At 41.5% G+C, this 16,956-nt stretch overlaps 1 protein-coding gene across 1 annotated transcript in view; it reads left to right on the top strand.

Annotated features, from left to right (window-relative positions):
* The window catches only part of LOC129825623 (protein lin-28 homolog A-like), a 47,031-nt gene that overhangs the window by 6,911 nt on the left and 23,164 nt on the right, over positions 1-16,956 (top strand). Inside the window, exon 2 of the mRNA XM_055885833.1 lies at positions 2,682-2,872. Within this exon, the coding sequence (XP_055741808.1) occupies positions 2,682-2,872 (191 nt within the window). The remainder of the gene's footprint in view (positions 1-2,681; positions 2,873-16,956) is intronic.

Below are 16,956 nucleotides of genomic sequence, written 5' to 3'. Positions count from 1 at the left end.
CAGTTATTATGATAATACTTGTGGAATATACAAAACTTGCTTGATATATGTTTTCTAGTTTCTTGAAATACTTTGCAAATTGAACTTATTTCTATGTGGAAACTGAAATGGTCTTTTCATTCCTTTCCATTTCAGTTGACATTCTTATCCCGAGCAATTTACAGTAATGAGTACATGCATTTTCATACTTTTTCATACTGGTCCCATTGGGAATTGAAACCACATGGGAATCACCACATCACATCAGCACAACTCACTTGATGTCTCAATGTACTCAATTACTGTATGGCGTGCATTGTTTTTCTTCAGGGTGGTAGAACGTCTACAGGTACAAACCTAGATGAGCCTCGAATACAGTAATGCACATTTACACGTAAGGATGGTAAATTAATACTGCACAAAAAGTGGTTGCTATCCATGTCATTTGATAAAGGAAAACATTTCATTTGGTGTGGATGTTTTGTCTTTGCCCGTAACTTCCACTGTTCCCGGTAGGCCATCGTTGTAAATAGGAATGTGTTGTTAACTGACTTGCCTAGCTAAAATGAAGGTTAAATTAAAATGACAATCAAAGAGAAAGGGACAGGGCAACAACTCTTACAATTCCAACTATTGATTTCTGAAAGATACTGTTCTTAATTAAACTACCTTTTTTGGTAAAGCAGAGATGTTTTGCCTGCCCTACAGATGTACAGAAGTCTACATCGGTCCACTAATACTAGTAAAGGCCCAGTGCACTACTTTTGTGATTAAAAAAAATCTTAAATTATATATATATTTTTCCCGATTTTCAGCACCCTCAACACCCCTGGTTCCTGCAGCTATGTTTATGCGGATGTTGTCCATTGTTTGATTTGTCCCGAAGGACCACCCATGCTACCCACCCTTCAGTTTTATCAATGGAAATCTTGGCAGCGCATCAGGCCTTTATAACCATACGTGTACCACTTAAAGTTAACCAAATAAATCTACTAGATTTGTAATTGAAGTCATAGCCTAAACCTAATAGTTTGTGCAAGAGAAGGAGGAATATGGGGCTGGTCATGTGAACGTGAACTCAATGTAAGGCGTAAATACGTTTTCATGAAATGCATATGGAAAATTCTATTTACTCAAAGGTTAATGAATACAATCTTTAGGTTATTATTTGGCGATATGTTTAACGAATGAATTGACCATTTTAGTAAATGCAGCAATGAATTATGTTCAACAAACAATTGTAATCTATCAATTCAAATAAACCCCTCAATTCCCAATCTCATCATGATTAGGGCTATTTTACCACACGTGACCCACCGAATCGAGCTCAGAAACGTAGGAAAAAGAAAGTAATATAGTCCTATAAAAGAAGCAGAATAACAGATTTAATATTTACTGCACCAGATGTTTGTTTGCGTAAAGCTTTTTTCCCCAGTCTTTATATTTCCAATGTAGTACATTTAGCTGCTGTTAAACAAATATGACATTTTAGAAATGGTCGATTTGGCTATTCAAATTGTCATTGACGAGTTGAAAACAAGGCTGACCATTGCCATTCACACGACTCTCAACCGAAGTTGTAAAAATGTTTTTGTAAGATAATGGGTATGTGACCGTGTCCATCCTTTTATAAAAGTGTGTTATTGTGAGGACACAACTGACCACTGGGACCTTATAATCGGTTCCGAGTCCATTTCCCTCGCTGCACTCTCCTCCCCTCCCCGCACTCCCTTCCCTGGATCCGTACTGAAATTAGCAGCAAGAAAGCATGTCATTGACAAAGTCACGTGTCCAGAGGCACAGCCAGCAATGCGAGCGGATGAGAAAAGGAACGAGCGAGTGCAAGCGCTCGAAGTGGATTGAGTGTGGACGGGATTGAAGGAGAGACATGACAAAATATCAAGAGGGAAAGCGCGCACTACCATGCGAGCTAAATTTGTGACCGCTGGAATAGAGGATGTCGGATTAATGGTGACTATTATAACCCGTTTTCGCAGAGGAAGCTTTTCGATTGGGACTTTGGAAGAGAGGGTCCGCGGGGAAACATGGCCGAAGGTTATTCTGCAATTATTTTCTATTTTTTTTTGCGCTTACTTTTTCTTCTGATGGTATTGAGGGAATCTGCGAAGGACTATTGTTATAGATCCTATATGTTATGTACCGCCCACGATTATTTCCATGTGAAAATATGCCTTGGGATCTTGTTGGAGCAGTTTGTCAACGGTAAAGAGCGTATTCTGCCCAACCGGGGCTTGCATGGTGAACCATGTGTGTAGCCTACACCTGCCCTTTGAGTTTCATACAATGCTGGTTAAACATGGTAGATGCACGCAAATATGCTCCAGAATATATATCTATTTTTTTAAACGTTGAGCATGCATTTGCAAAGGCAAAGCGATCAATTGCAAATCGCTGACCGTTATGTAGTTAGAAACCCCCACAAGTAGCCTATTTTACACAGCTTTGCGTTTATGTTCGAAACATTCTACCATGCGGGGAGAATTCGAGCAAAGACGAACCTCACACATCGTCCAGTGATGGTGATTTTCAACAAACCGGGCTCCAAAAAAGTTGTTTATAGGCTACTACTAGGCCTACTATACGCGCGCACGGCTATAGGGAAAATAGCCTACTTGGGCGCCTTCTACACCTGTTTATCAATACATACTGTATTTAGCTAACTCCTTTCATTTGACTTTTAGGAGGGGCGGTTAAAGGTGGCGCAGAATACACCGCCAAATCGGCGGAGCAGGAAGAGCGGATTCTGCCCCAGCCTCTGTCGGGAGCAGGCCACTGCAAGTGGTTCAATGTTCGAATGGGGTTCGGATTTATATCAATGACCAGCAGCGAGGGGAGCCCCCTAGACCTCCCTCTGGACGTATTTGTCCACCAAGTAAGTTCCGCCGAACGAGAGAAATCTTCCACGTTGATGTTGTGCTGCTATGAGCTTGGGTTGTGGGCATTGGGCATCTCCCTCTTTGGCGCAATCCTCCATCCCGTAGACTACGTTATAGCCTAATGATAAGTAATGTTTCAATAGGCTAGGTCAAGCAGCACAGGCCCATCCTTTCTAAAAGAGTAATTACTGGATTTTAATTCTACAAATTCGTTTTATTAACCTGTGTCCATGCGTGGCAATAACGACACGTGTTAATGCGAAATAGTGACACATTCTTTGGCCAGTGTTGGCTGCAACATTTGTATCCCTTAATGATTGGTAGTTCAAGTGTGTTACTTTGAATCATCATGACGTTTCCCTAGCATGTATATGGCAAAACATGCTGCGGGTTTCCTTAAAGTGACACGTTCCCCTCGTTCACTTCCCCTTGAACTTCGTGGAGGGAGAACACCACTAGTATGACAGTTTGTCGTTTTTCTATTGCCTCGTGGACAGGGAGATTATGGTTGATGGCCCACCATATCGGAAAACGTGCTCAAAGACACTTTGAGTAAGTAGCCTACGAGAAAATATACATAAACAGAATGGAACAGAAGGAAACATCACACTCAGTCTAGAAACAACGTGTTTGTTTTTTTGTTGACGGTAAGTGCAAAACGCTGTCATTTGAGTACTCGTACAATCGCTTCGTCGAAAGTTATAACATAGATCATTTGGGTGTGTAGAGTTCATATTCTAATAACCTAGCCATGTTTTCAGCTGATTCTGTTGCCGTTAAATAGCTTCTTTTTTTTTACGGTCCAATAAAGTCGCTTTTAAAGACTCGAGGAGAACCCAGAAGGGAGTAGTCATTTTCACCATCTTATTTTCCCACGCGGTTTGGCGGTGAAAGGTGCTGCTATTGTGGTCTCACGGGAAGTTCTTTTATGGAACTGGGAGAGAACATTCTGCTTCAAAGATGTAGGCGCCTAGCACGGCCCCGACCCGAAGTCTTGGAAACATCTGTCAAACACGAGTGAGTAACAAGAGAGTTTACAGTGATGAATTGCGCAGCTTTCAGCTGCTACGCTGCAGCTGCAGCTGTAGCTGCCACCATCGAGGTCTCGTGGTGAATTTGGGTGAACACGTTTCTTTGTTGTTGTTGTTGTTGTTGTTGTTGTTGTTGTTGTTGTTGTTGGCTACTTCCATCATCACTAGCTTTTTTACACGTGGCAGCAAAATATGCTATGCAAAAGGAACTCCCAAGTCTTAAGATGTATTTCACTATTTGCATACGGGTTAAGTTATTGGTTCAACGATCAATTATTTCTATTGTCTCCCTAATAATATTCAAATGATTAGAGCGCCATGCTGGCATATAGTATTTTCTTTTCGTGTGTACTGTGTGTTCGTGTGTCCTGTTGACATTTCAGCAGAGAACATGTATGTTAAGAAACAACCGAAAGACATAACTTGCAGCGCGGTAGAAGACAACACACCCCGTTGTTCATGCAGTGTACTATATTATTCCGTTGCAGAGGAAATCCAAATGAGCAGAATAGGTCGAGAATTTCGAATCAATCCTATTCATTAGTGGATACGTCAGATGTACCTACTTTAGCCTTGCGAGCTTCCTCCTTGCCAAAGATGTGTGCTTAGAGAGAGAGAGAGCCCTGCTGAAGTCAAATAAACATTGTCTGGCGTGCAGTTTCTTAGCCTGGGCCTGAGCACAGAAGTAAATAGAACATTGGGCTATTAATAGGCCTATGCATTATAGGCTCTTGTATCTTTATGGTACAGATTTAGATGTAGATATTTCTTTAAAACTTTCATGATCTAAATGTAGAGGAATACACACGTTCATGACATAATAATAACGATTGTTATAATGTTGATTAAACCCCATACAGAATTCTATTGAGCCATTTCTTATAAACGTTCACGATTTTTGAAGAAAAGGCTACTTATATTCATAAGATAGCAATACCAATCGTTGTGTTTATACGGATGCTCCATCCTGCAGAATTCTATTGTCTTTTGTTAGAAATGTGCATGGTCTCATAGTAATAGCAATCGTTGTAACGCTGATAATGAGAATGATAATGCGTGCTTTTCTTATAAATGTGTCTGATTTTCAATTTAGAGGAATACACGTGCTCATTCATAATGTGGGAATAACTGCTGTAATGATGTTGGTGATGATGACAGTGTAGTCTTTCAAATGTAAATCATCAGCGACCAATGAAATAGCCAATTCAGTAGGGATGTGCATCTTCCCTTTCAAGACGATTCAACACAACACACATCTAGATACATGGGCTCTGATACTATACACAGGAACGATCCGCTTTTAGCTCGAAATGATTCGCTTCGATGCTCTAACATTTATTGCATAAACGCATACATTTTCCATTCAAAAATCATATCTGATGATGATGGAGCTCATGAGCTGGGCCTCTCTGAGCTGGATCGGTCCGAGCTGACTTCTGTCAGTAGATGTGTGTGTGTGTTTGTGTGTAAATTATGTGTATGTACAATGTAGGCGCCTGAGCCGAGCCATAAGAGAGGCATCTCCCACTATCAGATTAGGGGGTGCAATGTAGCCTGTTTTTTGTCTCCCCAATTTGTCTCTGAAATAACCATCACCCACAAATGAACTTGTCATTTTTGCAGATTAAGCGTTTGACTAGTCAATATATCAATATTTATATTTGTACAAATGTAGCTATGACATAGCCAATGAATCTATAGCACAACTTTGGATTTCACCCTATCATTTGATTTTGACCATTTGGACATTTTTACGTAGAGATCTTCCTTACTCCTCTTGCTTCGGCCACACAGTGCGCCTCACAAAAGGGATGGCTCATTATGAAATGATCAACTTTACCCTGTATATCTAAAAATGACCATATACACGGATTTGTTTAAAGCAAAACTACCAAAACTGTTGGTGATGGTGAACCTGAACAATCAAAGTAAAATATATTATAAGCCCTGTTTAGCAGGTATTGTCAGATAAGTTGGGTCTCCGGTAGCTTACTTTTCTTCCACTAAAACACAATGTACAACACAGGTTATCACTCAACGATTAAAGCACAATTTCATGCAAGCCATTCATGCAAGCTGAAGGTGCCTCGCAGATGTGCACGGTCCAGAACTGGCCCCCTACCTCACTGTGATCAGTGCACAAAACAACTATATTACTGAAAAGTTTATTGATGGGACAATTTTTCGTTTGCATGCATAAAAACCTATCTAAGTTTGGAATGTAACCTTGTGGTTGGGTTAATTGGGGGGCCATGTATGCTTGCTTTTCAGTTGCAGACATGCCTGAAATGATATGATATGATATGATATGACGTAGCCTCAAAGGTTGGAGAGCTGACACACACACACACATACTAACTTTCCTGTTATGGGGTATTTCTGTTGCTCGCTGCTTGGGAAGATTGTACCATTTGTAAATATTTCCTCCAAAGATAAAGACACTTTTTGTCCCAGAGAAAAATGAGCATTTGAGTGCAAGATTCAGATTGGGCTCCAGTTTGTGACAATGTGTGATAATTTTCTATGCATGCAGGAATTCTTGAGATAATGGGAGAGGGAGGGGGGAGGGGAGGAGAAAGAGAGAGAGAGAAAATAAATGAGAGCTAGAGACTAAAGAGGGAGGTTAGGAAAGAAGAGAGAGGACAGGGAAAGAGAGAATGGCGGAAGAGAGGCGATTGGGAGGACGGGAGTAAGAAAGGTAGTGAGAGGGAGAGAGAGGAGAGGTTATGCAGAAGAGGGAAACGGGAGGGGTTTTGAGAAGCAAATGAGGGAGAGGGCAAGGGAAGGAAGAGTGGGGAGAGGGACGGAGGGGTGGGGAAAAAGAAAACAGGAGAGTGGTAGGAAATACATTTGTGATGGGGAAGTAGATTAGAAGAGGGATAAATTAGTGATGGGGAATTCGATTAGAAGAGGGAGGTAGGGAGGGAGATTAGAAGAGGGAGGTAGGGAGGGAGAGCGATAGAGTAGTAGAGAGGAGGTAGAGAATAAGAAAGAGGCAAGGAGAGAGAGAAAGAGGAAGAGAGAAGGATATAAAGAGGTAGAAAAGGAAGGAAAGCGAGAGGAGGTGTAGAGAGGTAGAGAAGAAGAAAGATAGGTACAGAAGGGAAAAGAGAGAGAGGAACAAAAAGAGAGTAGGTAGAAAAGAATGAGCGATAAAGAGCTTGAGATAAGGAAAGATACAAAAAGGGAGAGGGGGAGAGAGAGAGGTATAGAGAAAGAGCGAGAGGGAGGTAGAGAAGAAAAAAGAGAGGGAGAGGTATAAACGAAGGAGACCGAGTATGTAGAGGGACAGAGAAAAAAAAAGAGAGGGAGAAAGAAAGAAATAATGAGCTGGTCCGATCTTGACCCCAGAGAAATCTTCCCGAGGGGGCCAGACATCAGGGGGGTTCCCGTCCGATCACTTCCAGTGTGTGTACGTGCTTCTCCAAATGACCACTACTACTACCTTGTGCCAACGTCGCACCCGCACCATGACACATTTTTATTCCGTTTGTTTGTTTATTTTTACCAGTGAGGATTTATGATGAATTACATTAATGCATTTCCTCTTTTGGAGATGAAATGTAGGACTATTCTGTGTGTGTGTTGCTTGAGCACCTCACATTTTCTCGCTCAGATGTTTAGCTGGCACATCAATCAACCCATTGCTATTTACCCACAAGTCTCTTTTGTACCTGGTGTGTGTGTGTGTGTGTGTGTGTGTGTGTGTGTGTGTGTTTTTTTTCCGCCTGGGGGTGGATGTGGGGGTTTCCCCATCCTCAGGCATTTTTGTTTGTTTGTTGGAAGAACGTCTTTAAAAGATGACATTTGCTGTTCTCCCTCTGCTTTTGGTCTTAAAACATTAAACATTGTGTACTGCTGCACTGGCCCTATCCCTCCATCAGAAACCTCCAAGTGTGTGTGTGTGTGTTTGTTTGTTTGCACGAGTGGATGTATTTTTCAGTTGCTTTTTTCTGTTCTTGCCAGCAGGTCCAGTCCGTAATAATATCTGAGCACTTGGAGATTTTTGGTTTTGTGTGTATGCATGCATGTGTGTGTTGTGTGTTAAAGTGGGCCCCTAGTGAGATTTTTTTTTAAATGTATTTTTATTGAAACTTTATTTAACTAGGCAAGTTAAGAACAAAGTCTTATTTACAATGACGGCCTACTTTAAAGCCCCCCTAGCCAAACCCTCCCCTATCCCGGACGATGCTGGGCCAATTGTGCGCTGCCCTATGGGACTCCCGATCGAGGCCGGTTGTGATACAGCATGGGTACGAACCCAGGTCTGTAGTGATGCCTCACAGGCCAGAGGTTGATTTCAATGGCATCGCCTTAGACCACGATGCAGTGCCTTAGACCGCTGAGCCACTCGAGAGGCCATTGAGATGAACCTCTAGCCTGTGTCTCCATTTGGCATGCAAGCCCTACCCAGTCCCTGCCACAGACCCACCTCCCCATCTTTACTTCAATGCTTAAAAACTGCAGAAGAAGAAAGTGGAGCGGTCATGTGACTTCCCGTCCATATATGGGGAATGGGATTGGTCATTTGAAAGGTAGATTGTGTGAATTAAAGTAGAAGTGGTGCTAGAAATGTTTCTCTCCATTGACATGACAAACAGACACGTTGTAGAATAGAACGATTCCACTTCTGGTGGGTGATCTGTTTTCTTGGTATTGTCTAGAGCAACAACGGGTTTGGTTTTGGCATTGCTTCTGAAGAAGCTTGGTGGATTTGAATGTATTTTTTATGTGACTGTTTTGTGTGTTTCTGTGAAGTTGTATGAAGTTTGGTGTTTTATTTCAGGGAAAACATTTTTGTTTTACTTGTTCAGTTTATTTGCTTCTAGATAAGGTCTGTTTTATTTCAGCTTTTATTTAGACAGTATGAAAGAGCCTTTGTTCTCAATGACCTAAGACCCTGGATCAAAAACTCTTGGTTGATTTGTCATTGTCAAGTTGCATTTCCCTCAATGTTTAAATTATTCTAGTTTTTTTTTACTGTTGGTTGTTTTTGTTGATACATTTTTTAATGGAAAGAAAGTGGCACAACAAACTGTTAGTTACCTTAGTTAGCAAATAGCAACACAGTAGCCGGTGGATCTTGTTTGTGACATTTTCCCATTTTTTAATGCCTGTCGTTTGTTTACAGGATAACATTATGATATAAGTTATTAGTAGCATGTATTTCTAATGAGTTTTGATCCTATATTTACTTGTTGTTGAACCTGAGTACGAAATGCTGTTTTAAAGCAACCAAATTAGCATTTAGCTAACATTTCACTAGCATTCACCTAGCATTTAGCTTGTATCTACCTAGTATTTACGTAGCATTGACCTAGTATTTACGTAGCATTTAGCTAGTATTTACCTCGCATTTAACTAGTATTTACCTAGCATTTAGCTAGTATTTACCTAGCATTTAACTAGTATTTACCTAGCATTTAGCTAGTATTTAGCTAGCATTTAGCAAGCATTGACCACAAGTCTTTATGATTATGATCTCAACTCATCTGGAGGAAATAAGGCAGACTTGTTTCTTTTTGTAGAAATGGGAAAAATATGTAAACAAATGATAAGATAATTAATGGTTAATATAAAACATAATCCACAACTTGTATAATTGTGTGTAGAAAGATCAAACCAGTAAATGTTCAATAGTTGGTCTGAAACTTCATTTGACAATAGGGAACTTGTTTCTCAAACCTAATTTTGATGATAAGGAAATAGTAAACAATTTCAGTGTGGCCCTCCGGACTTCGTTGAGGAACGAATGTGACCCCCCCCCCCCCCTGGCAAAATTAGTTTGACACCCCTGGTCTAAAGTCTGTTTTATGAATCCAGCAGTAGGTTTAATTCTGGTTACTTCCAAGTTTAATTGTGAACATTGATCCATCTTAGTTTATATACCGATGGCATTGAGCTTTGTTTTACGAAGACAAAGTGTAGTCAATAAAAAGAATATTGTCTTATTTTAAAAGAGAGCTACAGGTACCATGTTAGCAATACTTTTTTCTTTTTTGAAGAATACGGTTTAGAAATATCTGAACTGCAGTTTGTATATGTACGTACACAAGGTAGCCAGGCCGGCGAATCGTTATGGAAGAGCAACCTTTTAGCGACAAACAATGTATAAAACCACATTTGATTGGTGTAATTGTATTCCTTTACTATGACAGATATATCTTTAGCTTGACATTTAGCATGATTCTGAATTGAAATTCCACTTGTATTCAATTTGATTTGTAGACACGTTTAGATCAGGGTCATGTTCATTAGGCACCGCATCGAAGAAAACTGACTGAAACACAGAACGACTACCTGGACTTGTCCAATATGAAACACTCATTTTAATTTTCTATTGCAAAACATTTTAACATTGCTAAACATTGCAAAACAAACGATTTACATGACAAGCCAAAACAAATGCATCTCTATTTTCAATGCTGACCATTGCTTTTTGCCGTTATTTTATGTCTCCTATTTTCAATGAAGTGAATTCAGATTTTCGCCCCACTACTACTACTGTGTTCTTTCTCCCCAGCCACCTAACCTAGGTTAATTTCCTTCCTTTCGATAAACCCTTAGCAGAATGATCTAGTGCCCACCAACCCCCTCTGATCAAACATTTGTCCGGTCCATAACCAGGGCTGTTGTTAGTTTGGGCAGAGGGGAAACGGGAACACTCTTAATTGTTTGATGGGGGGTTGGGTAGAGGTCAGGGGTTAGGGGCTGTAATGAAAACGTGCGGAGGAGGGCGAGGGGTGTCAGTGCAGTGAGCTTTTGGCTTTGTTGGTGGTTCGCTCTGGTGTTTTTCCCCACCTCTTCTTCTTTGGTTTATATGCATCCTGTTGGGTCATATCCATCTGTGACGATCGGGGCCAGCTTTGTCCACTTAGCATTTCCTGTGTGTAAAAAGCTACTTAATGTCGTCACCCAGCTCCTAGCCCTCCTCCACCACCCCTACACACACACACACACACACACACACACACACACACACACACACACACACACACACACACACACACACACACACACACACACACACACACACACACACTGCTTCCACTATGCTGCTCGGCTCCGACCAGTAGCTCCATCCAATGATGAACACTCACACAGCCATGCGTCACCATGGCGAGACAAGAGGAGCAGGAGGTTGATTGCGGCCTCCATCTCAGGTCACACACACACACACACACACACACACACATTCTGAACGTAGGCTTATAAGCATAATAAGCACAAGCACCTACAAATAATCAGGATTTGGTCTGAGTGTGTTTATCAGTGTGTGTATGATCTGTTGCAGAGTGATGTTTCCGTTGATCTCTTTTTTCGTCGTTCTTTTACCAGGTATGTTGGCAGAGAGCACAATCTCTTTTACAGAAACTTGGGGAGAAAGTTATTGGAGGGAAGAAGAGGACGATTTCATTTGAATGTGGAGCTGGCTATATTACACGGGTTGTTCTCAGGACAGACAGACAATTGGGAGGAGTGTGGGGGATTGGTTGGCTGGTGTGCTCTCTGCCTCCCTCCCTGTCAGTGGGTCCTCTCTCTGTGGGGGGAGGGGGGTTCCTGCCCCTGACCCAGGGATTTCTGGAGCTGACCTGCGGGGCTCCTAATCAAATGGGGGTTTTGTTCCAGATCGCGCCTCGTCCTTCCTGGGCCTGGTCAGGAGTTGCTCCTCCATTGGAGCTGAATAGAATGCGCTGGCAGCATTTCCATGGGCTCACACCCTCCCTGTCCCCCCCCCATCGCTCTCTTTATCTCCTCCCCTTCTCCCTCTCGTGCACACCACCACCCTGTTCCAGGCAACTCCTCCTTTTTTGTTCTCTCTCTCTCTCTCTCTCTCGCTTTCTCTCTCACTCAACTATTACCGCCCCAACAGATCCACAGATGATGCGATCTCAATTGCCTTCCACACTGCCCTCACCCACCTAAATGAGAGGTATACCGATGTGAGAAGGCTGTTCATTGATTATAGCCCAGCATTCAACACCATAGTCCCCTCCAAGTTCTTCACCAAGCTTGAGACCCTGGGACTAAACACCTCCCTCTGCAGCTGGATCCTGGACTTCCTGACGGGGCGACCCCAGGTCTTGAGGGTTGGCAACGTAACTTCCGCCATGCAGACCCTTAACAGGGGGTCCCCTCAGGGATGTGTGCTTAGTCCCCTCCTGTACTCCCTGATCACCAGCGACAATGAGACAGCCTATAGGGTGGAGGCCAGTGACCTGGCAGTGTGGTGCCAGGACAACAACCTCTCCCTCAACGTCAATAAGACTAAGGAGCTGATCGTGGACTATAGGAAATGGAGGTGAGCACGCCCCCATCCACATCGACAGGGCTGTAGTAGAGCGGGTTAAAAGCTTCAACTTCCTCTGTGTCCAAATCACTAAGGACTTAAAATGGTCTACCCACAACGCACACAGTTGTGAAGAAGGTGCGACAGCACCTCTTCCCCCTAAGAAGGTTGAAAAGGTTTGTCATGGGCCCTCAAATCCTCAAAAAGTTCTACAGCTGCATCATTGAGAGCATCTTGACTAGCTGCATCACTGCTTGGTATGGCAACTGCACCGCCCTCACTCGCATGGAACTATAGAGGGTGGTGCAGACAGCCCAGTACATCACCTGGGCCGAGCTCCCTGCCATCCAGGACCTCTATTTCAGGCGGTGTGAAATGAAGGTCTGGAAAATTGTTAAAGACTCCAGCCACCAAAGCCATAGACGGTTCTCTCTGTTTATCATATATCTTGATGCCTAGTCCTATACACTCAGTATCTACCCCTACCACTCCAGTATCCCTACACTGCTACTCTGTTTATCATATATCTTGATGCCTAGTCCTATACACACAGTATCTACAGTTGAAGTCGGAAGTTTACATACACTTAGGTTGGAGTCATTCAAACTCATTTTTCAAACACTCCACAAATGTCTTGTTAACAAACTATAGTTTTGGCAAATTGGTTAGGACATCTACTTTTACAGACAGATTATTTCACTTATAATTCAGTGTATCACAATTCCAGTGGGTCAGAAGTTTGACTGTGCTTTTAAACAGCATAGAAAATTCCAGAAAATGATGTCATGGCTTTAGAAGCTTCTGATAGGCTAATTAACATAATTTGAGTCAATTGGAGGTGTACCTGTGGATGTGTTTCAAGACCTACCTTCCAACTCACTGCCTCTTTGCTTGACATCATGGGAAAATCAAAAGAAATCAGCCACGACCTCAGAAAAAAATGTGTAGATCTCCACAAGTCTGGTTCATCTTTAAGAGCAATTTCCAAACGCCTGAAGGTACCACATTCATCTGTACAAACAATAGTACGCGAGTATAAACTCCATGGGACCACGTAGCCGTCATACCGCTCAGGAAGGAGACGTGTTCTGTCTCCTAGAGATTAACGTACTTTGGTGCGAAAAGTGCAAATCAATCCCAGAACAGCAGCAAAGGCCCTTGTGAAGATGCTGGAAACCCCCTCTGATCTGTTTCCAGATGCTGGAAACAGGTATGCTGGAAACAGGAACAAAAGTATCAATATCCACAGTAAAATGAGTCCTATATCGACATAACCTGAAAGGCCGCTCAGCAAGGAAGAAGCCACTGCTCCAAAACCGCCATAAAAAGCAAGACTTCAGTTTGCAACTGCAGATGGGGACAAAGATCGTACTTTTTGGATAAATTTCCTCTGGTCTGATTAAACAAAATAGAACTGTTTGGCCATAATGACCATCATTATGTTTGGAGGAAAAAGGGGGAGGCTTGCAAGCCAAAGAACACCATCCCAACCGTGAAGCACGGTGGTGTCAGCATCATGTTGTGTGGGTGCTTTGCTGCAGGAGGGACTGGTGCACTTCACAAAGTAAATGGCATCATGAGGAATGAAAATTATGTGGATATATTGAAGCAATATCTCAAGACATCAGTCAGGAAGTTAAAGCTTGGTCGCAAATGGGTCTTCCAAATGGACAATGACCCCAAGCATACTTCCAAAGTTGTGTAAAAATGGCTTAACTTCTTTGGGCTGCAAGCCCGAAGCCGGGCACAATATGACAACAGCCACTTCAAGTGCAGGCGCGAAATTCAAAATATATATTTTTGAAATATTTAACTTTCACACATTAACAAGTCCAATATAGCATATGAAAGATAAACATCTTGTGAATCCAGCCAACATGTCCGATTTTTTAAAAATGTTTTACAGCGAAAACACCACGTATATTTGTTAGCTCACCACCAAATACAAAAAAGGACAGACATTTTTCACAGCACAGGTAGCATGCACAAAACCAACCTAACTAACCAAGAACCAACCAAACTAACCAAGAAACAACTTCATCAGATGACAGTCTTATAACATGTTATTCAATAAATCTATGTTTTGTTTGAAAAATGTGCATATTTTAGCTATAAATCAGTTTTACATTGCAGCTACCATCACAGCTACCGTCAGAAATAGCACCGAAGCAGCCAGAGTAATTACAGACACCAACGTCAAATACCTAAATACTCATCATAAAACATTTCTGAAAAATACATGGTGTACAGCAAATGAAAGACAGGCATCTTGTGATTCCAGCCAATATTTCCGATTTCTTAAGTGTTTTACAGTGAAAACACAATATAGCATTATATTAGCTTACCACAGTACCACAGAAACACAAGCCATTTACCAGCAGCAAATGTTAGCGATCGTAACAAACCAGCAAAAGATATATAATTTTTGACTAACCTTGATAAGCTTCATCAGATGACAGGCCTATAACATCAGGTTATACATACACTTATGTTTTGTTCGAAAATGTGCATATTTAGAGCTGAAATCAGTGGTTATACATTGCGCTAACGTAGCATATTTTTCCCAGAATGTGCGGATATTTTTATGACACTCAACTATTCTGACCAAATAACTATACATAAACGTTACTAAAAAATACATGTTGTATAGGAAATGATAGATACACTAGTTCTTAATGCAATCGCCGTGTTAGAATTCTAAAAATAACTTCATTATGACATCCAGCTGTCACGATCGTCTTGCTGTGAGAGATTGGACCAAGGCGCAGCGTGTGCAAAATACATTTTCTTTATTTTAAGAAGAGAGAAAACAAACAAGAAACGAACAACTATACACGAACTAACAAAATAACAAAACTGACGACCGTGAAGCTATAAATACAGATAGTGCTGACACAAACACTACACATAGACACAGGAGACAACCACCCACAAACAAACAGTGTGAAAACACCTACCTTAATATGGCTCTCAATCAGAGGAAATGAAAACCACCTGCCTCTAATTGAGAGCCATATCAGGTCACCCTTAAACAAACATAGAAACACATAACATAGACTACCCACCCAAACTCACGCCCTGACCGTCAAACACATACAGAATAACAGAAAACCGGTCAGGAACGTGACACCAGCTTAGTTATAGCGAGAGAGTGCCCAAAATCTGGGCGCAAACTACTAGTACAACATGTTCGACAGATATATGAAATAGCATCATAAAATGGGTCCTACTTTTGACGATCTTCCATCAGAATGTTGTACAAGGGGTCCTTTGTCCAGAACAATCGTTGTTTGGATTTAGAATGTCCTCTTCTCCAGTCAATTAGCACGGAAAGCTAGCAAAGTGGCGCAAAGCTCTCCTTCCTGAACATACGCAGACAAAGCAACACGCCTAACGTCCCGAAAAAATTTCAATAATCTAATAAAACTATATTGAAAAAACATACTTTACGATGATTTTGTCACATGTATCAAATAAAATCAAAGCCGGAGATATTAGTCGTCTATAACGACAGCTTATCAGAAGGCAATACCAGGTCCCTTCGCGCGCTCTCCAGAAAACAGGAAACTGGTGACACGTCATACAAAGAGCTTTTATTTGACCCCAGATCAAGTTATACACTCCATTTCTTCTCTCACTGCCTGTTGACATCTAGTGGAAGATGTATGAAGTGCATCTATACTAATATAGGCAGGCCCTAGAACCGAGCATCGATTTCAGATTTTCCACTTCCTGTCAGGAAGTTTGCTGCAAAATGAGTTCTGTTTTACTCACAGATATAATTCAAACGGTTTTAGAAACTAGAGTGTTTTCTATCCAATAGTAATAATAATATGCATATTGTACGAGCAAGAATTGAGTACGAGGCCGTTTGAAATGGGCACCTTTTATCCAGGCTACTCAATACTGCCCCTGCAGCCCAAAGAGGTTAAGGACAACAAAGTCAAAGTATTAGAGTGGCCATCACAAAGCCCTGACCTCAATCCTATAGAAAATGTGTGGGCAGAACTGAAAAAGTGTGTGTGAGCAAGGAGGCCTACTAACCTGACTCACTTACACCAGCGGTCAGGAGGAAAGGCCCAAAATTCAACCAACTTATTGTGGGAAGCTTGTGGAAGGCTACACAAAACGTTTTAACTCAAGTTAAACAATTTAAAGACAATGCTACCAAATACTAATTGAATGTATGTAAACTTCTGACCCACTGGGAATGTGATGAAATAAATAAAAGCTGAAATAAATCATTCTCTCTACTATTATTCTGACATTTCACATTCTTAAAATAAAGTGGTGATCCTAACTGACCTAAAACAGGGAATTTAAACTGAGTTTAAATGTATTTGTCTAAGGTGTATGTAAACTTCCGATTCAACTGTAGCTTGTTGTGATGTGTGTTTTGTCCTATATTTTAATTTTTTATCCCAGCCCATGGCCTTTGCCTTTTCGTAGGCCGTCATTGTAAATAGGAATTTGTGCTTAACTGACTTGCCTAGTTAAATAAAATAAAAAATAAATTGTTGGGAAAGAGCTTGCAAGAAAGGCATTTATTTCCCTGTACTTGACCATACAACTTTAAAATCTCTGTTCTGTCCTCTCTCGCTCGCTTTCTCGCTTCCTCTCTCTTGCTCTCTCGCTTTCTCTTGCTCGCTTTCTCTCTCTCTCTCTCTCTCTCTCGCTTTCTTTCTCTCGCTTTCTCTCTCTCTCTCTTTCTCTCTCTCTCTCTCACTTTCTTTCTCTCGCTTTCTCTCTCTCTCGCTTT

This window comes from Salvelinus fontinalis, chromosome 27, assembly GCF_029448725.1.
Source record: "Salvelinus fontinalis isolate EN_2023a chromosome 27, ASM2944872v1, whole genome shotgun sequence".
NCBI lineage: Eukaryota > Metazoa > Chordata > Actinopteri > Salmoniformes > Salmonidae > Salvelinus > Salvelinus fontinalis.
The sequence above is the reverse complement of the archived record's forward strand: the minus strand, read 5'-3'. Positions and strand labels throughout refer to the sequence as shown.